The 25,042-nt window shown below is 36.2% G+C and overlaps 1 protein-coding gene across 2 annotated transcripts in view; it reads right to left on the bottom strand.

The window, feature by feature from the left end:
* The window catches only part of WDR25 (WD repeat domain 25), a gene marked incomplete at its 5' end in the record, with an annotated part of 62,856 nt that overhangs the window by 11,790 nt on the left and 26,024 nt on the right, over positions 1 to 25,042 (bottom strand). The window contains 2 exons of one of the 2 annotated variants that reach the window (XM_080620193.1): positions 8,692 to 8,822; positions 18,013 to 18,166. In XM_080620193.1, coding sequence (XP_080476319.1) covers positions 8,692 to 8,822; positions 18,013 to 18,166 — 285 coding nt within the window. The remainder of the gene's footprint in view (positions 1 to 8,691; positions 8,823 to 18,012; positions 18,167 to 25,042) is intronic. The other variant, XM_080620194.1, reaches the window with a different exon arrangement.

The raw sequence follows: 25,042 nt of genomic DNA, 5'->3' as shown, positions 1-25,042 counted from the left end.
GAATTTTTTGCTACAGGATGTTGTAGACATAAAAAAAAAAAAAAAAAAAAAAAAAAAGAAAGAAAGAGAAAATCAAGAACAACCAATTCTACAGTTGAAAACTTAAACAGATCATGACAGACAAAGACAGTATCTGTGGTGCAAAAAGTCCCCACACTCTACATTAGAAAGGTCTGGGTAACCATTGCTGGGAACTGAAATGAATGTGCTTTCATATTCTTGCTTTTTTAAAAGCATGCTGGTAGCTGCTGGGGGTTTAAAATTTGTCTAGAAATGGGCTGAAACCAGAATGGCTATTCCCCAACAGCTTCTCATCCGAATACTCACACTCCGCAAAGAGGCATGCTTTGTCTCTGGCCCATTTCAGTCTCCTCAGGAGCAGTTGCTATCATTGTCTGTCACAGATGGACAGGTCTATGATTCTCATCTGCGATACCACCATACGAGGTTTCCAAACAAACACAGCAGGACTGCTAACGTATATGATACACCCACATACAATGTGTCATCACACTCAGAAAGGACTCTTGGATGTTCACATTTAAAACCAAATACCATTACACAAGTACAAATGTATCCCCCACCAGATTTCTTCAAACTTTTTGTCCATAGATTCTGTCAGGCTTTCTCAGACTGTGAGAAGAATATCTTTAGTTTTCTAAAGAACTGAATAAATCATCTTATTTTAATTACATTGTTCTTCCTAATACCATCAGTACATGACAATGTATTGGTTGTTTCTATAGAAACCAGAAGTGCAAGTAACCACCAATTTCTACAACCTTTTTTCATATTTATATGCTATCCAGAGACAAATTCATTAGGGTCGTAGTTAAAGTTTCCTAAATGCTACATGCTACTGAAAATGACTGCATCTCATCTGAAAGAAATTGCAACAGAATGTTTCCAAGGAAATAAATGCACTGCACTTGCACTCTGAATTCATTAATTTTTAAACTGTGTTTTAATGACTTTGGCTTCTTTCTTTATAAACTCAAGTACAGACAAATAGCTCAACAAAAAGATTTTTTTTTTTTTTAAAGCATAAAACTATATATGATAGTTGAAATTTTGTAGCTAAACAATATTCAATCCAGAGCAATAAAGCAAGATGGGGAGATGGGGGAGAAGCCCCTGTTTATACTCTGTGTTGGCCTCTGATAATAATAAAAATTCTGCAGTGCATTTCTAGACTAATTTTAAAAGCTCAAACTAACTGCTTCCACCATTTTTCTAGGAAACATATTCTATAGCTTATAAGACGTGAATTTCAAAAATCGGAATTCTGTGTAAATATTCAAATCTAAATTTTCCTCAAATTTGCCTATGACTCCAACAGATTGACTTTGTATTCAACTTTTTTGAAACCCTGCTTATGTCCTGACAAAATTTTGTTATTAATCCCGAAAGGCTGGATCTTTGCATTCATTTGTACTCTTCCTATTACTAGTAAGTCACAGGCGTTTTCTCTGCCTGGTAGTCTATTCCTTTTTTATTATTATTTATTGTGCTAGCACAATACTTTCTGTAACAACTATTTTTTCAAAATTAAAATAATAAATGTTGACTCCATTTGGAGCCATCCCTGAAGCACACCACCAAATACCTCCCAGTTTCCTTTCTTGAGTTCTCCCCTTTAGCTTTTCTCATTTTACAGTACCTACATTAGTCTCTGCTTCTTCAGCTTCTCTAATTGTTCAAAAAAAAAAAGTCCAAAATTGTAAAGTAACATCAAGTAAACTTCACACAATCAACCTTTGCTGAACTCCCATAATTAACTTTTTTTTAATAATTTCATTTGTTCCTACATTTATAACCAATCTTTCCCTCCAAGTCTGTTCTGTGGCCATGTCAGGTCATACTGCTTGGTTTCCACTGGTGGATGCCCTTCCTCTCTTTTCCCTCCTTGTTCAACGTAAGGAGTGTATTTGCATTTATGGAGGTCTAAGACCTTCTAATGTTGTTTAAAGATCAGAGCCACAGCCCTGTCACTTTCCACTTATTCCCTCCTTGGATTACTGCATGGTGCTTCCTCAGGACTTGCTGTTCTGACAGCTACAGCAGATAGCTCTTGCCAAAGCTCCAATAGGCCTCAGTGGTTTATGAGACAGAACACATGAACTGAATACATCTAACAGCTGAATAAATTATTCCTCTATTTTTAACAGAGTCCAAAAAAATGTGAGTGATCTCCCTACGTTTAGAGTTCCTTGCATTTCTGTATGCACATGATAAAGAATCAGTTCCTGAATGCTTACAAAATGCTTCATCAATCAAAGCAAAATGTAAATAAAAGGTAAAATAGGCAAAACTTAAAAATAATTATATGGATAATTTAGAAAATGTAAATTAATACATTTAGATGCAAGTTCTTGAGTGCTCTTTGTCCTTTCAACAGAAATAATACTATCCCTGCTTTACACTATGCAAACCTTGCTGGCATGTGTAAATAAATCTTCAACTCAGTTTGACAACTTACACTCCTGGTGTAAGGAATGTTAGCTCCTTTGGCTAACTTTAAATTATCAGTAGAGTTGTAGCATTGTTCTGATATTACATCTGTGTAAGCTTAGCTAAAGGATACAGGTCTCAACCCTTTGTTCTCTTTGGTGCTTCATATCAAAATTTCAGGTAGAATAAGTGTTTGGAATATATATTGTCTCCTTTCTGAAAAGCTAATACAGATCAGCCAAAATGGAGAGTAAGTGTATAATTCAACTGGTTTGTGCTGAACATCTTAAGAAGTTCTTCCACAGCTCACAGAAAGGAAATACTTCCAAAATACATAAGTACTGTAAGGTCTCAGGGTTATTGCACAGTTCTTTTTACAGGGCATTTTACAAGGTTTTTCTAGGTTCAGCTCCGAGGTCCAAAGATCCCACAGGGGCTGTTCAATATAATTCTCTTTCTGTGGTAAACACTGCAGAGACGGTTTTGGTTTTTTTAACATAGCAGCTCACTTCCAAGCTTTCTGGTCTTTTCATTAAGTCTCTATAAACATTCTCCAAGTGTTTCATAAATGTAATGAATCTGTTATACAGCAATATAAGATCTGCAGAATAATCCCTTCACCAGAGACAAAACTGGGTTTAACACAAAGGAATACCACTATAATAAATCTCTACATGCTATTCAATTGTCTTTTCTATTCTTTCATTTTTTTCCCCCCTCAGGCCTTGATTACTTGTCTAAGTTTGAGATGCCTGTATATCTTACATTTCACTGAGCAGTTAACAAGGTATGCCATCCATTCATTGCTCTGAAGTATGTTGCTCAGCTTTATCTTGAAGATTTTAACTCCCTTCATTCTTTATCTAGCTCAATACCCAATGCTACATTTGAAATAATTTTGCTTATTTGCTCAACAAAACAGGGATAGCAATAAATGTCTTTCAATATTCCTTCTTTTTTTTCTTTTTATATCTGTGTTTCTGATTAATAGCCCATGTACACTTCCCAATGGTATTTATACCACATTCAATACATGAATAAATATTAGTAACTTGTTCTACAAACTTATGCTCTATAAAATCAAAGTGAGATTTCAGAAGTACTAATTTGGAAAAATACCACTGTCAGCTATTCTACGTCATTTCCCACCAGCAGCCAATGTGGCACACTGGCACAGAGCTGCCCATTTCAACCACTGCATGTATGTGTAATTGGATAATAGTTTTATTATCAGTCATTCTCTCTATGTCCGTGATGCCTAATGCTTTGGTCTGAATTTCCAACCAAAAAATTCCTTGTTTCCTGATATGCAATTATTTTGCCTCACATAGTTAAATTTAAAATGTGCAAGTGGATAGCTTATTAAAACACAAGCATATCCTAAAGAATGACCTCTGAAATAGGATTAGCAGTGAATGCTGAAATTGAGTTTTCAATGGGCAATGACTAACAAGATTCAAGCTCTTGATTTAGGGTGCTCATTCTATTGACAAAATATGCTGCAAAGCCTGAAAACACTATCAGGAGTATGATGATGGGAACAAAAAGAATCATTAGTTCACTCACACATCATTCCAAGCTGAATGACAGGTAAACATACTTGAAGGAACCAGCAAAACAGGAAAATCTTGTAATGAATTAGGATAAAAGCACTTTAAAGATATTAAAGTTGTTTGCACCAAAACTGAAACAAAGTGGTAAGAGGCCTCAGACATCTATTTCAGTTAAGACCAAATGCCATTTGTTAGAACAGGATTGGCCAGGACACTTCATTCAATCAATATGGCCATAACTGTGTAAGATGGAAAACACATGAGGTGTGCTGGTTTTATCTTGTGAATAAAGATAACAATATAAGCTGAAAGTAGGAATTCCTGAACAATCCATTGAAATCCTCCAAACTAGCAAGAAGCAGAGATGAAATACTGATGATATTGATGATTCACGCCTAACCAACATACTGTTCCACGACTGAGAGTTTGAAATGTAATATTATTTTGCAGTAATAATGTATATGTGATACTTGCCATTCTGCAAGAAGAAGCCATAAGCAAACAAATCAGAATTTTATATTTTCCCCCACTCAGTTATGACCTTCCACATTCACTCAGTACACACACAGCTCTAATTTTAAAATCAATACAAATACAGGTGTCTACCAAACTACATTTATCACTCAGCAACAGCTACCTCGTATCAGGGAAAAAATATCAAAGGATAATAGAAGCTCTCTCCTGATACGCGGATAGACTCCACAACTCGTTAAAGTTGTAAAGTAGGTATGCTTTATTCAGCACTGAGGTGCATGGGGGATCGCTCCTCCAAACACATGCACACCCCACCATTGTTCTTCTCTATATTTATCCTCTAAACTATTACATATGCATTAGATTACGCAAAACACTTACACATATTCATGACCTATCACCGCTTCGTATTATAATGAGGTAAGAGGTCCTTGTTTGCATAGTGTCTCCTGGTGGTCGTGGGCGAGGGTCTCAAGACGAAGTAAACAAGTCTTTTTTGAACTTTTCACCTCTAGTCATTGCGCATGTTCCCTGTGATTTAGTCACTGTCCAAACTGCAAAGCTGATTTCAGCCGGTTTAGGGGTCCAGAGAACAGGAACCGAGTTACTGTTCCTTCCTCTTATCAATAGCCTTGGTCCTCCCACCCTGTTCCAGCAAGCACGGTAAGTGTTGAGCACGCATTTGATGAGTAAGCATGAGTAAGCAGTAACATTGTTAAGCAAGCGGATTAACCTTAACCCCCCTGTACATCGGTTAACCCTTCACATCACTCCCCCTTTTAGAAAGATTTCAGAGTAAGACAGTAAACCACATTGCTGCTTTAGACAATCACAGTACATTCAAAATTTACAGTTTTCAAATGAGTAAACTTATCAAACAAACAAAAGAAAAAAGGATCAGTATCTGTTACCAGGCTAAAGCCAAGCTTTCCACTTTCCAAGGTGATTAGAGACTGCTTGTTGTTAAAATTAATATTCCTTGTGCACTACTTAATTGGCTAGCTTTCCAACTGGTGAAATTCTACATGAATATAACTATTTTCTAATGAAGAAAGCAGACAACAGCTTCTAGAAACTTCTAGAGAGAACCCAGTAAAGGCTCTGTACAAAAGAAAGAGGCTGGGTTTTTTGTTTTACCAAGCCTAAAAGGTTTCCTATTTTACCTGTTAGAATACACATTCATTCACTTATTACTCTCTCAGAAAGAATTATTTTCCTGTAATATGGTGGGATATTTCCCTTATCTCTTCATTAGCATCAGTTTACACACACACACAAATGGAGTTACAGACAATCTTTTTAAGCACTGGAGTATCCTGCAGGTACAGAGACCACCACTGTGCGCATACCTTAGAGATTAACAGCTCTTTAAGGCAAGTTCCAGCACTGGAGCTTGAGCATTGCAAAATGAGTTTATGGTTAGTCACAGAGATAAAAATGCATTATTCTGTTAGTCTCATTTTAGCTGTATACAGCACTCTGGCCACAGAGATGTACTGGTTTTTGAGAAATTACATCGCAAGATGGGATCAAAGAGTGTCACAACAGCAATACTCACAATGAAAAAGAAAAAAAATCATAATGAACAATCCTGAGCATCATGTACTTTGGCAACAGTATTAGAAGTGGGCATGGAATGCCTATGGAAAGACAAATATACTATTGTACCCATTCGAAAAAAGCAGCATGCCCAGATAAGTAAACAAGGAGTCAAAAAAAAAAAAAAAAAAAACCAACAAAAAAAACCACAAGATTTGGGCAGTAAAGCATAAAGATACCATCAAATTCTGTTTTAATCTCATAAAGACAGTATATTCCCTAATTAGTAGAAAACATGAGGGCTGGTTTAGACTGCATGTACCTTCAAATGAATAAAATGTTAAGTATTCATGTTCCTATTCTACACAGATATAAATAGGTTCTCATGGTGTCTGTTTGTCCTCTGGAAATGAATCACAAGGTGTCGCCACCTAAAGCATTCACTACTGGCTCTGTCTGCATACACACACAGAGCTTATATGTCATCCCCTGCAACCTACACAAAGGCGATTCCAAGCATAACTATTGTTTCTTATAACTGAGCAGTGGTAAAGTACTGAAAACTGCAGTTTTTCTCTGCAATTTTGCTAGACATGTAGTTTACACAAAAGTTACTATATCAGAACATCAGCTCAAGCCAAGCTTCTGGTAGTCAGAATTACAGAATATATGAATGGGTGAGCTAGTCTACAGTTTATCAGTATGGTTTTGCTCTTTTGCCTTCTGACAAGGCCTTTTACAAAGACCAATACCTCACAAATTGCACATTGCCCCTTATCTTTCCATTGTCTACTGTAAGCTTCATTTCAACACACTTGTCTGCTACTCACTGCAATAACCACTCATGCAAACTATGTTCTACAACTCTCTACACTTGCCTTCTCCTTGTTCCAGCAAACACCTTTTATTGGTGAAGGACACATTTCCTCTCTACTGTTACTTTTCAGGAATAGTTTCATGGAGAAGACTTTCCAAGACAGTGAAACCATCCTTTATCAATCAGAAAACTCCAGTCTTGTAGCATGGACATGCATATATTTCTCTAAGAGGCATCTTCTGTGGAACAGCAAGTTAAGATGGTTGGCAATATTTGGCAATCACAGCTTGGGATGCACAGGCTGCTTTGCAGCTTCTGTCCAGGTTAAGAAGAATACGCTGTCTGAGACCTGCTCCTGTCCACAAGGAACTGGTCTATGAATATATATTTACATAGATCTGAACTACAATCAGGTCTGCCAGACATATCAGCTGAGCTGAGGCACCACCAGCATTTAAAACCTAAGAGAAAGGAGCTGCTTTAAAAGATGAACATGTTTATTGACTTCATTGCTTTGAATAAAGCATTGCTTGATACCTCATCTTGTATCAAGGGAAAGCACTACTGAAACTCTGACATTTCATAAATGGGGAAAATGACCAAGAACAGCATTTTTCAAGCCATTTTTCTTGGTGACACCATCTGACACACTATCTGTTCCAAGATAAAACCAAAATACCACTGATTGGCAGAGATACTGACAATAGGAGAGAATCAGACTCAGGAGATGACTCAAAACTAACATCTCCACAAGCATTAACGTGCTATTTAGCCCCCTAACTCTGTCTGAGTCAATGCCAATTTTGCATAGTCCTCAGGTATGTCATCACAATCTCTGGTATCAGAATTGCTGGGGTGAGGGGGGTTGGGAATAATGTTTTCTGAAGCGTAACCTTGAACTGCAAGTATCACCTGTGACTGATAACCTGTGAGGGAAGCCTATAGTATAGATCCTATGCAGTTAAATCCTTTTCTCAAATAGTGACAAATCTAAAGGAACAACTGCAGCACAGGAACTAGATTCTTAATTGTACAAGAATACTGTGTCTTCTCAGTAGTGCAACTCCCATAATGATGTCAGAGCTGTCCTGTTAGAGCCCTCATACATGAAATGCGTCTCCCTACATCTCTCACCTATTATTCTTAGTACATCAAAGGCAAAGTTTGGATAAACAATCTTATTTTTTCAGATCCCTTCTGCCACCCTCAAGAGCAAACAGATGGCTAACTAACATGAGTAGGAACTACCCACATAGAAATTCAAAGGAAAACAACTCACTTTACAGTCACTGCTGCTCTTTGAGCTGTTCTGTCGGCTTGCCTTACGCTTCCACTGGCAGAGTACAGCACTGGTCTTACCTGAGCTCTGAATGGCAGCCGGAAGCACACTGGTTTTGGTGGTTCACGATGAAGGCACAGGCTATACAGGCCTCTCTGTGACCCTTCATAAATGTAAATATTACTCCAAGCTTCTATACAAAAGATGCAGGTAAACACATCCTGACCCACATGTAGCAGCTTGAACAGCAAGTTAGCTGTACTGCATCCTAGTACACACCTGCTTTTCACAATCCTCAAAATGAGCCTCAAAAAGGCTTCCTTTAATTCAACTGTATGCTACTCATATTTACATAAACAAACAAACAAAAATATTTTTGTGTACAATGTTCCTCTTCATGCTTCAAAAACTTTACAAATGTTCATATTAATAAATGGCAACACAATCAATGACAAATGCAAAATATTTCAGAGTAAGATTTCATTGAAAGACCAGTACATCTATCAGATTAGTAATGCATAGCACATCCAAGATAGGAAACATTTTAAAAGAGAAACAGAAAAAAAGATTTCCATTACCTTAGACATCCTTATATCCCAAGATTTAACTTCTGGGCTGAACCCTCCACAAATGAAAATATTTGAGTCTGTAGGGAGGAACTTCAGTGCACTGATCCTAAATTCATTTTTGCTGCTAAATATCTGCTTCCCTAGAATAAAGTAAGAAGCGGAAATTAACATTTGAGCAAAACCAAAAATGAAATAAGTTATTAATTTCAACCTAGTTTTAAAAATAGCAATGTTACCAAAAGTGAATATGTTTATGTGAACACATTTCAAGTATCTAGGATTACTCTTGATTTACTGGAAATACAAGACTGAACTCACTAACTTCTACCCATGTGAAAATGCTCCTGCTCATGGGCTTCTGCACCACTGACTGCTTCCTACTGAAAGGAGAGAACAAGCAGTTCCCCATACTGAGGAGCTCCACCGAGGTCCTAGTTCAGTTGAGATGCGGGACTAAATCTACAAATCCAATGATTGAACGTTTCCCTAGAGAAGCCATAGTCTTTCTTTCAGTGGGAAAAAAAATACCTAGAACAAAATACTGTTTTACAGAAATACCATGCCCCAAACTGCACTACAACTCGTGATGTTTACTTATCTTTCTGTGAAGGCAGGAGTGAAACTTCATCTTGAAAGTAGGAAATAATTTGCATACCATCGTATGAAGGCAATAGCTGTTCCCATGGATACACTGTTCCCAACGTTTAATTGCATACACTAATCTCTGCAGGATCCTGTGGTTAGCATCAACTGGAGTGTCGACACTTTCAAAAGCAACAGCATTCAGCTAGGTTAATTTATAGGACTTTTCCACAGTCAACTGCTTCTTTTCATCCTAACAAATTCATGATACTAATGCTGAAATACATTTTTTAGAACAGCAGTATGCACCATGAAAAGTACATTTACTCAGTTTGCAATTTCAACTGTGCTTTATTTTCTACATATCACATATAAAGATCTACAGTAAATAAAGTTACTGCTTTAAGCCACAGTGAAGAAGGTACTGCAGATGTAAAAAATTATGGCAAAAACTCCCTAGAATATTCATTAATCTACATTTTCAGCAAGTGAGGGTTGTCTTAAGACAGGCTTTCTTAACTGAAAATACTTTGAGCTAAAGATGTTGGTGATGGATATATTTACTTACTACTAGATGAATGTTCATTCATATAGAATTTTTTTATGCTTAAGTTGGAGCCAATTTATTTGATTTCATCATCAGTTCCATCTGCTGAACTCAACTTTCAGTCAAGAGGCTAAGACTTGTCAATTTATTTATTTATTCATTTTAAAGACGAGAGATTTTACTTCATCACGCATGCTCTTCAAGCTAGCAAGGTCAGGGAGAATAGATTGCAGGGAGCACGAGAGAGGGGTGAGTGTTGTTCCATGTGAACACTGGTTTTTGGTAGGGTTTTTTTTGTTCTTTTTATAAAGATTCTCTACGAACTACCCATGCACAATCTAAAGGGCCTCTCTGTCACTACTGAGTGAAAAACTTAATTTAGTCCTTAAGTACCTTCCCGCAAAAGAGAAAAAAGTCTTAAGAGCAGCAGAGTTTCTCTCTACAAGAAATACGCAACCATGGTGACCATCTCTCACCATGGGAGCTTTCAGTACCCCAAAAGCTACAGAATCCGGGGAAAAAAAAAAAAAAAAAAAATAGGGGGAAGAAAAACAAAGAAACAAAACCCCCCCAAAACAACAAAATTCCACAGGGAAGGACGGAAATATTAAAATCATTAGCTATAGGAGCAGCAAGATATTGCTCTCAAATACACCACTACGAGGCATCATTTGCAGCCTTTAGAAAAGTCATATACACATGCATCTTACTCTCATCCTCAGCACTTGAGAAAATACTGGATTTCCCTGTGGAGACACACTAGTCAGTTTAATAGCTCTTTGCTCCTAAAGGAATTTGGTTCCTAGTAGTATCTAGTTTAATAAACAATCTGGAAGTATAGTCACCAAGTTTTCAATGGTACTGCAGCCAAAAATTAACAAAACTACAGCTTACCTGTACTAATCCTGTCAATCTGCTTCATAAAGCCTGCATCAAGCAGTCAATATCCTCCATAAAGTACGTCATCCACACAGCATTAGACAAATCAGTGAGCCAGCAGAACTCACCATCTAACCTTACAACAAACATTGTTTAACTGCCTTTACTAAAATAGGTTTTTACCTCCACAAACTTATGAAAACTGCTTTTTCTATAATACGTACATTTTTCTTGCCACTATACTTTTTAGCCTAAGATATGAGAAAGTCAGGTAAGACAAAATCAAAAAAAGATGTGTACTAAATTCAAGATGCATTTCATCTAATAACTACAAGATCTGTTACCTTTTCCAGAGAAAGACTGATTTAACATCATTTGTTTGCTATTAATTAATCCATCTTTCAATCTCTTCCACAGCTACTTCCAATTATTTGCTCAATATTTCTTCCAGAAACTAAAATTCTCTATTTCCTTCCTCTCTCTCCCCTACTTTCAAAGAGAAGTGGGTACTGGTTTTGCCCTTGTCTTCTAGAGGCTATTATTTATCCAAAAGCTCGCACTGACAGTACACTGTAATGATCTCAGCACTATGAGTTCTATTTTATAGTCTAATAATAAATAAAATTCATGCAAACAACCATGCAAACAAGAGTATTTTATTCACCTCTATATGCTCTAACCTCCTACTTTTTCCTATTTAAGCTGTTACCTTACTGTTTAATGCAGATATTATCCATGCTAGCTTTCTAACTGGTCTGAGGAGCAATCACAATACATTAATCTTAAAAGCTCAGGCTCTCCAATTAGTACGTTGAAGTAAAACTTTCTTTCTCATTCTCTCACCCTCCAAAGTGAAATTCAATTGAGCATCTCTTTTTGGAAACTCATTATACTGTGTTCTGAAGAGTTGGTGGTATTAGATGTATATATGAATTTCATTCTACTGCCACATCACAGAAAATGAGAAAAAGTCTGGAATGTGGAAGAGTAAAGTAATAGCAGCAGATAACATACTCAAAAGGGGAGGATCACAACAGTACAGAAAGGAAACTCTCCTATTGACAGAACATAAATTTATGCATAAGAATCTAAGTCAGACTGCTTGTCATGCAAACATGCCTGAGCTCAGCTAAATGAACTTTACTAACATTTATATGAATACATCCCTTGAACCTTTCCATTTTACGTATTAGGACTGCAGAGCTGAAGTGCTTAGGCACATTCTCTACACAGTTATGAAATCTCTGGCACTGTATATCTTTCTGAACTTCAGAAATTTAGGAAAAATATCCATCTGAGAGAGGGAACAGATCACTGCAGAACATGATATGGGGCAAAATAGCTCATGCAATCCAGTATTTTAAAACAACAAATTCAACTTTTAGTTCTCTTTTGTGCAAACTTTACTTGGCATGTTTTACTAGTATGAGCAGAACTTCCTGCTTTCCAGGCTGCAACCATGCTATGATGGATCTAAGCCACATGGGTTGGGAAATCCAACACCAGTGTTTGTTGGAGACCTTGCTTCACCTTCCTGGAAGTCGGTATTTACAGTTAGGTATATTTTCCTCTAAAACTATACAGCTTATTAACATTAAACATTCAACTTTTGGGGGCCTTATTTTATATGTTGCGAAAGATGTTCTTTGAGCAGAAGACTCCCTTATCCACAAAAGAATACAACAGGTATAATTCAGCAAGCTTGTATATACCTTTATTGTGCATATATTTATTGCATTTTATTTCATAAAGGCAGCATAACAAAGATTCAACCAACTCATAGACTGTAGAAAATTATATCTTCTGAAAATCTATTTGGCTAATAGAGGGAAAATCTATACCCCATATCATTTTCCTGTATAAGAGGCTGTTATTCCAAAAGCAGAAAGCAAATATTTCTCTCAATCTTTAATTTCACAATTTCAGTAACAAGATCTACCACATCTTTACAGTGTTTTTTATTCTTAAAGTACTTTAATTCAATTCTTCATTTATTAAAGGCTCACCAGTAACATACACAATATGAAAAAGAAAAAAATCTTTCAAAAGATCTTGAACATATGTTTCTGGCAGCCTACTGTGAAACTGCTCAACTACGAAATCAGATATTTTAAAGGCTATTTAACATGGTGAATTTTTCAGAGAATATGAGCACAGTTACTGAGTGCAGGATGCTTCTGTAACTCTGTTTAGTGGTTCTCAGGTTCACACTCTTACCTGCATAGTCCAAAATCATTCACTTCTTTATGCTATACTATAAGAAAAAGGAAGCCAAATTACAAGGACATGAGAGTAATCTCACTTAGCAGAACTCAGCAGAATTTCCCTGCCTGTATGCATTACAAAAAAACCCAAACAAAACCACGTCAACTGGGCTTTTGTTCTGAGGTGTTGTAGAAAACTTTTATGCATATTAAAACAACATACTATCTACTTATTACTGGGAGAGAAGAGGAGGAATAGAATGAAGTCACAGCTCTCCTGAGGTGATGCTTATGTATGAGCACTTGTCCTGGCGAACCAGAATCTCCTATGTGAACAAACACAATTATATTTATTAACAATAATGTTATATCTATAGAACTACCAAATTAGAATATGAAAGAAAATACAGAAAAATAAACTTGCACCATCCTTTTGGAGGGTACAAAATGTTCCATTAAGAAACTCTCAAAATAATGCAAAAAGTTTGTTTTGTTTTAAAAAATGCTGACAGATTTAAGTGACCACATTATATATAATCTGAACTTTCCTTCAAAACCAACAGTCTAATTTCAGTATCCTGGCTATGGTAATGTGAAAACTTTCAAAACAATGGGAAATTAAATTTCCAATTATAAAACTCTGAGGAAGTTATATTTGAAATCAAGCTCAGTCCACAAACTAAAAATAACTGCAGCATTTGGCTACATAGGAAATGTGCCAAAATGTCTTGGAACATTCCCTCTGTCATAATATTAAAGAATTGAGAAGTATCTGTAATATGCAAATAGTACCAATCCAGCCAGCGTTCTGCCTATGCTACTGTACCAATTATTTGTGTCTAATAAAAAAAAAAACAAACACTGATGAATAAAACATATATTCCAAAATAAATAAGCTATAAATAAATTTTAAAATTAAAATTCCCTTCCTAAAGTTGGTAAAGCATCTCCATTACCTCTGGACATAACAAAAGCTAAATGTCAAATGTACTTGACCTGGAATTGTTTTAAAAGCTTTTTTTTTCAGTGTTCTGTGAATATAGCACTACCTACTAATCTGTAAATAACAAAGTGTCTGAACTATCACTAATAGAAACTGACTGCAAGTGTGGTGTTAGTAGAGATGAACCGGGGAGTCTAGCTGGTTCAGACTGCTGCATTATTATCACATTTGTGAAAAAATTCAGAAAGTTTTATTTTTATAAAAAATATTTTATATAAAACAGGGCAATAAAAAAATATTAACAAGTAATCTTTACAAGCAGCTCGGCTGCAGTTTTTGGATCTACTAATATTTATAAAATTCCACATTGCAGTACTGAACATGTCTCACGCAAACTGCAGCCAAAGAACCACTCATGCGAATGACACGTGAATAACCTTGAGTTCTTTAAGCATTTTATGCATACTTCAGATCAGACTTACGCACTGAATATGTACATCAGTTTTCAAGAAAACTGAATTTTTCTTGTGAAAAAATGGACCACTTGCAGAAAAGTGGAGTGTCTTAGCTTGACTATCCTGAGGTTAGAACTACGGATGACCATTTAAGATAATAAATGATGATCTATAAAAAAACAAATTTAGAAAAAGAAGACTCGTACAACAGCATCTACTTCATCAAACCAGGACAAGTGAATTTGTTGTACTACAATAATTTGAACTCTTCTCTTTCCCTGTTCTTCCATCATAGCATCAACAAATCACATAGGTTGAACCTCCAGGGGGTATCTAGTCCAAACCCCTACTCACAAGTAGGTCCAGCTGCAGCAGATTACTTAGCGGTTACTGAAGTACCTGAGTATCTCCAAGTATAGAGACCATAAAGTCTCTCTGGACAGCCTGTTTTAGTGTTTGATGACCCTTGAGTTGAGCCAAAAAGTTTCCTGTGTTCTTACATTTGTCCTTTGCCTCTCATCCTTTCACTGCACATCTCTGAAAAGAGCCTGGCATAATCTTCTCTATGTACTCAGTAAACACAAATCTGGCCTGAGAAGAAGGTAACCTTTGCTGCAAGAAAGCAATCCTGATTCATCTTCAGCCCCCAGGTTTTTTTCTGTGAAGCAGCTTTATAGACAGTTTAGCAACAGCCTGTTCTGTTGCACAGGATCATTCCATTCCAGATGCAGGACTTTGCATTTGTCCTTGTTGAATCTTACGAGGTTCCTCTTAGCCCATTTTCCCTGCTTGCAGTATCTTAGACCCCCCTATATATAAGAACTTTCATTAAGGACACTTGACAAGTGGAAGCAGTTTGATGGGTGTAAAACTACAGGATAAGATTTCGCGCATGTGTCTTCTACCCTTGCACGACAATTTCTATGCCAACAACAAAAAAATCTGATTTGTGATTAATGAGATTTCAGTGTCTGCTTCTATCCCAAAGTTCAGATCACAAAGACTTAAAAAAACATACAAAAAAAAAAAAACCACTCCAGAACATACAACCTCCTAGGACAAGGGATACCCAAACTGAAGTCTAAGCTTAGAATCAAGATTTCCAGGGAAATTCATTCTATCACTGCTTGTTACAACATGCTGGCACATTTCTTGAAGAATCTTGCAACTAGCTGTCATCAGACCCAGAACAAACAATTAGCTAGACTACAATTTTGATTTAATAGGGCAGAAACTATGTTCCTAAGAGAAAAACAACACAAAATGAAAAAAAACCCCACAAACCTCCAACTAAGCAGCTCAGTACCATGCGTGTTCTATGCTCCATTTGCAACCTTTCCTAAACTTTTTAAAGTAATTCTTTTCAGACTGTTAGGTTTATTTTGGTGAAGGACGTGTAAAAATTTTTATAGCACAGATGCAAAATACAGAATCCATACTGAAAAAGACAAGAAAGATTAGACTTTGGCAAACATGACTAGAAAAATGCTGAACCAGAACAACCTACAGAAGAGATAGAGCACAGAGCCTTAAAGACAGCATTATTATTTATAAAATCTCATCAGCATGCATTTACTGGATTTAAACACACTGGTAGTTAGCTCAGTCTAGCAACAGACAGTAATTAAGATCGAAGTCCAAAAATGTATCTAAAGTTCTCTGTGAAGGAACAGTTCTAACAACTATCTGAAGTTAATCAAAGAAGAAATCATCTCAGCACTGATGAAGAGTGAGGAGGAATGAATGATTCAGTGAACTAATGTAAATCAAAACCTTATAGCCATCTTAGTGTTTTTCAAATGGAAATGAGTCTTTTTATATCAAATTGATTTGGATTCCAGAGGCAAACTGCTTGCCCTGTTTCTCTGAAAAGAATTGACAAGAGAGAAGGAAATCAGAAACTGATCTGCATGTGTAGAAAATGACAAAGAAATTCTGATCACTTGTGTGATTTTTGCAAATGAGGTGTGTGGCACTAAGTCAGGTCTAAACATCAATATTACAACTGCAGTTCGCATGAGTTACAAGGAATCCCGTGTCCTTGAAATAAGGGAATAATGAATATCTGGTAACTGCAAGGATTATAAGCATTCATTTTACCTTTACACATAGTTTATTTAAGTAGTTAGAAATACTACATAACTCACAAGTTGGTTTCAAATTTATTGTTATCATTGCCCAAAACACTGAAGTACCTTCATCCAAATGAACCACTACCAACAACATAATCCAGACTACTATCCCACTATTGGACAGTTGAGTCAAAAAGACGTTAGAAATTAAAGTATATAATTAAATTATATAATTATATCTTTGGAATCTGTTCTATTGTTTTATAAAATGAGATTTTCCCCACAGTAATCCCTTCAAATGACTCAGGCACATCATATTTATTCTATTGCTATAAATCCCATTAAGAATGTAGCCATTTTGTTTAAAATTTGTAAGCACAACTTGAATTAGTAAGATTCAGTTATATAAGAGGCTAGAAATTAGAAGGTTGCTGCAATGAGACTGAAAATAAAAAGATGACAATAAGTCTAACAAATTAATGACTTGGTATATTAACCTCACGTAATATTACTACATCAGGTATACAAAGCTCTTTTCCCCATTACAAAACATGAATATTCTCAAAACATCAATACTGGTGACTGTGTCACAGGTTTTACATTCCCAAACTACAGCAGCTCCCTTCCAGTCATCATTGAATTTGAATACTTCTGGTATGACAAGTGTTGAGAAAAAAAAATCTTAGAGCATGGAAAAGAATCTTCTTTTCATGTGAACAATATTCACAAATTTCCTTGGCCACTTTCCCAGTTCATCTGAATAGGACTACTGCTCTCCAGATATTCGCATACAATGTACTTTTTTTACATAACAGAGAACCCTCCTAGATAAGAACTGCTTGTAATTTCTGTAAGTATTTCTTTTGTAGTCTTACCAAAAAAAAAAAAAAATATTGTGCCTTCGCGGGAGTTAAACATTTAAAAGTAAATTAAGTGGAAAAAAAAAAATTGTATCTCTTCAGTGGACAAGTTACTATTTTAGGTCTAATCATTTATACACACGCAGAGGTGTCCTATTATGTACAACCCCAATGAATGCTGCTGTTTGAATGCTGCTAACATGCATAAAGGAGAAAAGAAATATAGCTAATAGAACCACTTTAGTTTGTGAAGGCAACACAAGGAGAGACAGCATCCTGGAAATTAGCTGCTAAGGTCACAACATTCCAATCCCAAATCAAATTCACAATGGCATCGAAACAACACAGGTTCAGTCTCAAGGTTTCATAACAGAATTTAAGTTTCTATTTAAAAAAATAAAAAAATAATTAATTTTAAGCACAAACTTAAAACCAATCCAACTGAGAATGAGATACAAGCCTATGTTTAAATTAACCATATGTATATATGTTACTGAAGTCAGCTTTAAGAAGCTCTTCAAACACTTTAATGAATGATCATGACACAGCATACAAGAAACACACATTCTGTATCTGATGATAGAAATTACATATGTTCATGAAGTTAAAGATACTTGAATTTTCTTAAGTACCTCCAACTACCCTTAACTGCCGAGACTTTTTAATGAGGACATGTTTCAAGAATGCTAACTTGGAACTATAGATTTCATCTCTATTTTTAAAAGAAAGAATAAGGCTAGTGAGATACAAAGTTATCTGTACTCGGTAAAGACAGGGCTATAATGCACCCTTACCTGTTTCTACATCTGTTAAATGCAGCATGGAATCAAAGCCCCCACTGAGGATCCTTCTTCCACAAGACGACCACTGGGCAGCTCGAACAGCACAAGAGTGACAGGAGTATGTTTTCAAACAGCAGCCTGTATCTACAGCATCCCATACCTTAAAAAAAAAAGATAACAAAAACCTCATGAAGAATAATGGTATTTTTTTCAATGCATTGATAAGTAGCCACAGCAAATCACTGTGGCTGAGAAAGCTTTGAATTCTGAATTCAAATACTGATAAGCTGTAGAATTCTGTTTGAAATAATAGCACGGTTGATAAGAATTAGCACTTTTTATTAACAAGGCACAAATCACTACTACATTTCTACAGAAACATAGAATGGTTTGGGCTGGAAGGAATCTTAAGCCCCCCTGCCATGTTCTAGTGCCCTTCCACTAGACCCGGTTGCTCAAAGCCCCATCCAACCTGGCCTTCAATGCTGCCAAGGTTTATGACTTTATGAGTTGCATCATTTCTTGAAATGTCCACATAGGTGTCAATGGCTATTCATGTAGTACCTTCCCATTCATAATGCTGTCCTACCTCTGTGCAGGAACATATCCAAGTACATTTGCCCCTCAAATAACTTTTCTTCCAAATTATTGTCTCTATCATGCCTTTGCTTTCTATCGAGTAAAAGGAATGCTAGCAGATTACAGGTTTCACATCTGCCTATAGATAGGCTACTATAGTATTTCTCACTCAGTTTGTAATTCACTGAGGAGGCAGATAGGAATATCATCATGCAACTACATGGAGACTTGTAAGGAGTAGCCTAAGTAATTTTTCAGTTTCTTCTGGACAGAATTAGGTTGACGCTGAGCATTTCTAAAAATCATGTTCTACTAGTTATCCAATTTTTATTTAAGTATATAACAACTAATATTTTTAGAACAAAGACAGACCTGCTCATATGTTAAAAAGAATCTTTAAAGAGAAATGCAACTGTTTCCAAATAACATATTTTACAGAATAGAACTAGTCTGAATTACAATTTCAGTTACCACATATAGTACGCAATAATCAAAAGCACATCCTTTCCATGGTGCTCTTTTTGTCAGTTTTAAGATAAAATTAAAAGTTTAGCAACAAATGACCCATAAAAAGATTCAGTATGCTCACCTCTGAAAGAAGGATAAATATCAAAACTGTTTTTCCTATCAACATTCTGTTTCAGTAAAAGATTATAAAATATTTTGAATGTACAATGCAATATAATACCTGTTGAGTTGTCTAATAAAATAGATAACAAATGCTATAGCCATACCAGTAAATCCTACATTTTATTACTTGCAATATTAGTAGTGCAAAGAAATCAATGCTTTGACAGTGCTTCATGACAGTTTTATTGCAGTTTCAGTAAACCCAAGGAAGTTTATTGCTTTAAAATCATCGTTTTACTTCATGGTACTTCACGATGTGTCACTTTCTCCCTGCAAAAACTTGCAGAATGAAAACAACATTGCCTAGGAGCTTCAAAGTTTGTTCTGAATTTTGTCTATTCCAATCAATTTCTCAATTCTAAGATCATTTCTATAATGCTAGGAACAGATTAAGCAATTAACAGAACACACACAAAAAAAAAAGAAAGACCTTTTTTTTAAGAAGTGAGATCCAATTCAACCTTCCTGTATTTCAGCACAAGAGCACTGAAGTTAGCACTAAAATAAAATTGACTGCATATCTGTGCATTTGAAAGGACATTAAAAACAAAAACAACTTGGTAAATCAGAAAACATAAGTAGACGTTTACTTTGCTGTGGCAACAGCACAATTCACAATACAAGAGAATGTAAAGGGGGATAAAAAAAGCAAGACTCTTGGTAATGTATTTTTATCTTCAATCATATTTTCTTCTCACTGAACAAAAAGGACTCTAAGACAATATCATTCTTATATAGTCCAAACTCAGCAGATAGCATTCCACTATAGAAAATTATTTCAAAGAATCTTCTAGCATGGAGCACAATTCTGCAATGAAAAGCAACCAATATTAATTACTTTAACAGTCAGGTGAGGCTGGAACTGTGATGGCCATACCCTAAGTATTCTACCCTATCCACAGGAAAAGAAATCAGGAAAATCTTAATATTAAACTGCTTTTGAAAGTAAGTTTCTCTTCTTTAAGGAGTTTTAATGATTATTTCAAGACTCACAGTATTTAAAAAAGGGTTAATTGTGTCTTGAAGGGCTTTGAGGAAGCTAATGAATGAATCAAGATGAAAGGAAAAAAAAGATGGTACATGCTTCAAATATTTTTCTGTCATGTTTTAATGATTAAGTATGAAAACTCAATTTTCACAAGAAGTATGAAGCAAAGCAAGTTTAACAGCACTTCCGAGATGCTGCTTGATTAAAAAAAAGTGTATAAATGGGAAAAGCACACCCCTAAAACTGCACATTTCCTTTCATTACGTGAAATGCAACAAGCAACCGACTCCTGTGAATGAGACCACTGACTACGCGCAAGGTACAAGTTACTGAGTACTGCATTTCTCCCCACTGTTCAGCTTTTCATCGGGTCTTTTAGCTCACGTAATGGTGATATTGCAATGCCTTCTGGAATTAGAGCCACGTGGGCAAGGTAGTCTTGACTGAGGAAATTCATGTTATTGTGAATTACCATAAACTTTTAATAACAGATTCAGGTGTTGAGGAAAAAAGACCAAGGGTTAAACAAGCACTTAGGGGAATACCTTCCTTTCTCAGGCCCCACTTCAGTCCAGCGCTTCTCCCCCCCTACTCCTACCCCAACTTCACTCGTTTTCACTGGGTGGTACGCTCATCCCCTTCCATGTCCCCAGTAGACAATGGCCATCGCAGGAGGCTGCGGTCAGGACCCAAAGGTTTCTTGTTGCCTCTCATTGCACTTCACTCTTTTCATTCCCTGCTCTTTGCTTCTTACTGCTCCTATGCTCCCTTGGTCCAAATGCACATCTCTTTCCTTATCTCTTCCCATTGCCTTGTGTGTGTCCTCACATGCATCCTTCTGTTTCCTCACGTGTCCTTGTGGCTGTGCCCTTTCTTCAATATGTGTGACAGGGCAACTCACAACCACCTCCCATACAGGTCACCTCTGCAGTTTTGGCTACCAAACCCCACAGTTAATGCCTAATACAATCCATCAGTTTGACAGAAGAGTTAGGACAGACCTCCATGCAATTCACTGGAGCCCACTAATGTGCTTTTAGATAATGGTGAGAGGTTCCACTTCTACTGTGTCTTTACAGCCTAATGGGAAGAGAAGTTAAACAAGGCAATAGAAGATGGCAGACCCTGTCCTGCTGTGCAGTGGCAATGCTCTGCAAGCTTTACCCAGTCCTAGGTACGGCTCCATACGACCCACCTGGGATTTTCCTTAAAGTTACATCTGGTGAATTTAGCTCAGTGTAACTTTGACACATTAGTGTGTGTCCTGCTGCAACAGTGATACAGTGCAGTGCATCCCCTGAAGAACAACTTCAGAGCTTTACGTTTCAATATTCATCTTCCATAGGAAAAGAGAAGCTTTACTTCCTATTTGCAAGTGGTATTTGATATCTACAGTTAACTTTTCAGCAATCACTTGAGAAATGCAGCCATGCCCACAGAAAGTCATTTAAAGGTGTGCAAACAAAAATGGGTGTGCAAAAGTGAAATCAAGACAATTAAAGGACAAGCAATGTGCTTTCTGTACAAATAAACTACAAAAGGGTGGGAGATGAGAATGCTCAACTGTAACAGAATGTGTCTGTCACAAGTTACAAACACCACTCCATGCCTAGAAGTGACAGAGATGTGAGGCATGTTACACCAACAAATGGAGAATCTACTGTATTTCATTACCAAGGAAAGATGCTTCAACTCTCATCAGAGGATCATTGAATAGCCACCATCAAGCCTGCATTTTCCTAGTCTCTTATGTAGTTCCTTATTCCTGTGTATTTCTACTGCTTAATCATAATTAGGGGAAAATGTGGCTAGAGGGAGAGTTCCAACATAGCCTATCCAAAGCTTAAGACTAACGTTTACTCAGCAGTTGGTGCTCACTCCAAACAGGCAGCCACTGTCACTTAAAAAATTACATGAGTCCTTCCCATGTGAATTTGCCTCTGTCAAACACTCAGATGTCAGATTAACAGATACTCCAGGATGGCAGGCATTTCAGAAGTTTTCTTGCAACTGAGACAGTCAAGTGCTTCAAGAATAATGTGTGTGGAAATTCATTTTTTCCTAGTAGTCTTTCTTCACTTTTTCCATATGCTGGATATGCTGGCTCAAACTAGGATAGAACAATAAGCCTAAAAGACTGCATGGTAGTTACCAGCAGAGTTGATGAACTGACCAAAGAGCATCCACCATGATGCCTAAACCCAGAAGCATGTTCTCTAAATTACCAGGGTAAATGATAAACAAACAGTTACTAACCAGTAGGTTAAACTGTGGCAATTCTGCTAGGAATATAGAACTGGGTTACAATACAGCCACCAGACTTCAGTCTCAAAAGAAAAATTTTTCAGGGCCTGGTACAAAACAGCAGATGAGATCTCTCTAGGAATTAGGGCCACTAAAAACTTCCTGTTTCAAATGAGTGAAGATGCTGATCATGCTTTGTCTGCCAAAGAGGAACATGAATCACAGACTCTTTCCCAGAAAAGGATCCAAAACCCATTCTTCCATGTGGCATCAGAAAAAGGATTTGTACCCAAGAGCAGTCTACGGCTGAAGGCAAAGGCTGCAACAGTATAAAGTCATGGTTGTAACAACCACAGCTTTATTTTCAAAGTGTTTTTAAGAAATTAGATGTCTTCAAACCATTCAGAAAGTCATATTTTAAATACCAAAGGCTGCTGCACTTTAAGCATATCTAATAACAAATGCTTTCAAAAAAGTTTTATAAAATCAACTCGTAAGGTTTACCTGGAATAAAGGCTTACATATTTAGTACACAATAAATTACTTGGGCAGGGGGAACAGTTCATTAAAAAATACACAGGCTGAGACATATATATATATTTCCTTCATAGGCATTTAAAAGTTTATCAAGCATTATAGGACTAGACGCTATCATGCATCCGTCAAATGAAGACAGATTTATAATCAACTATTTTTACCAAGAGATCAACTGCTTTAAGTGCTTGACTTCAAAACTCAGCTCTTACAGAAACTCAGTATTATTTCTAGATGAAATATTAAATTCTCATTAAACCTGGTGTTGCTCTTTTATCTTGTGATGTCAGATGTGAGTTTAATTGCTGAGCTAAGAAGTTAAAAGCACACATTTCAGTCTGCTACTCTGAAAATACTGCTTATTGCCATAGATTCAAGTGATGTTTTACATTATAAATAGTAACCAGTCCATCCTTTTCTCTTATAAAGAACCCCTAAAGCAATCAAATATGCAACTGTTATTAGGAAAAAGACACATATTTCTGTATTACCTCCCCTAAACCTACAATTATAAACTAATGAATTCTGCAATATTTTAAAGAAATGAATAGTCAAGACTCAAAGCTTTGAAATTACGTAGTTATTTTCAAAGATTACATTTAATGCCTTTCTGGCATTAAGATATCATGAATATTTTAATTACATTTTTTCTAGTTTTATTAAAATTGGCTTTAAGGTGTCAGCTCATTCATATTTCACTACTAGTTCTTACCCTTATGTACTTCACTATTTATAACATTGCCTATTTCTTTTCCATCAATAGCTTTCATTTAATTTCCTCTCATATTATAGAAAGCATGATGATTACATCATTATCTGCTAGGATTAATATATTGTGCCAGAATGGCAGATACAAACATTCAAGTGACAAGATTATACTAGAGATTCTTTTACAAAACCAATTTTCTTTTTACTTTCTCCAAGGCATGTTGTAATTCAATTGCTCTTTCACATTCTTCATAATATTTGGAAATAAAGGCTCTAGAAGTTGCTTGCTTTCCCACACAGCTTATTAATATTGTATAAAAACTGTAACCTTCTCACCCTCAAGATCAAAAGTTCACAAATCACATAAGCAACCAAGCAATACAGCAGATAAGATTTATTACAGATGATATGTTTCCAGATCCTATTTTCTGACTGAAAGCTTTCAGGAAAACAACCCCTAAAAATACAGTACTTTGGGTTGAAGATAATAAAAAATCTCTTGGTAAATCACTAAGAAAAAAAAAAGGGGGGGGGGGAGGATAAGTGATTGATACATCAATGAACAGCAGCCACAGAAGAACGTTCAGGAGTCTGCTATGCTATTAACCAGCTCAAAGGACACAAAATAAAGGCTTTTATCTTACCATCCAAACTAGGCATTCATTCCTAGAAAAAAAAGCCACAGCAACATAAGCAGAGTAACAAAAGTAATGTGCGAGCTCATCAAGCATATGGAGACTGCTAAATTAGGAACTGCGCATGTCTCTTCCATTGTCATTCTATGATTATCTATAATATGCTTGCTTCCAAGCAAATCTGGTTGCAGTAAAGAAACTACTTTTAGAAAGGTGCATCTATTCAAACAGACAGTCACTATAATTGCACAGTGAACCCCAGAACAATGATTAAATTGTGATAAATTGTCACAAATTAGAGGTTGGGAGCAAGTATCAGGAATTAAGTTGTATGCATTTTGAATTTGGATGCGTAAAGGAACTGCAGCAGAGCAAATCAAGAATATTAAACAAGAAATTACTTTCTGGAGCATGTATAGCAAAATTTAAAACTTTTTAATGGATAAATTCAAGTTAATTTCAACATAACATCCATACTAAAATAACAGAACTCTTGCCTGTCAATTTAAGCAAGTTGTGTTAGTCTTCTGTAATAACCAACTTCCTCTGTCAACGGCTCCTACTACACAGACAGCAAGAAATCATTTCAACTTCTCAATCTAAATACAAAGATGGCATTTAAGAAAGAGTCCTGTTCTAGGATGATGTAGGATAGTAATGAGTTACAGAAAGAATGAAGAATTACTATGCTTTGACTAGAATATATGCTGCTCCCATC

The sequence above is a fragment of the Psittacula echo genome (genome assembly GCF_963264785.1).
Source record: "Psittacula echo genome assembly, chromosome: 5".
Taxonomy (NCBI): Eukaryota; Metazoa; Chordata; class Aves; order Psittaciformes; family Psittacidae; genus Psittacula; species Psittacula echo.
This window is presented reverse-complemented; position numbering and strand designations above follow the sequence as displayed.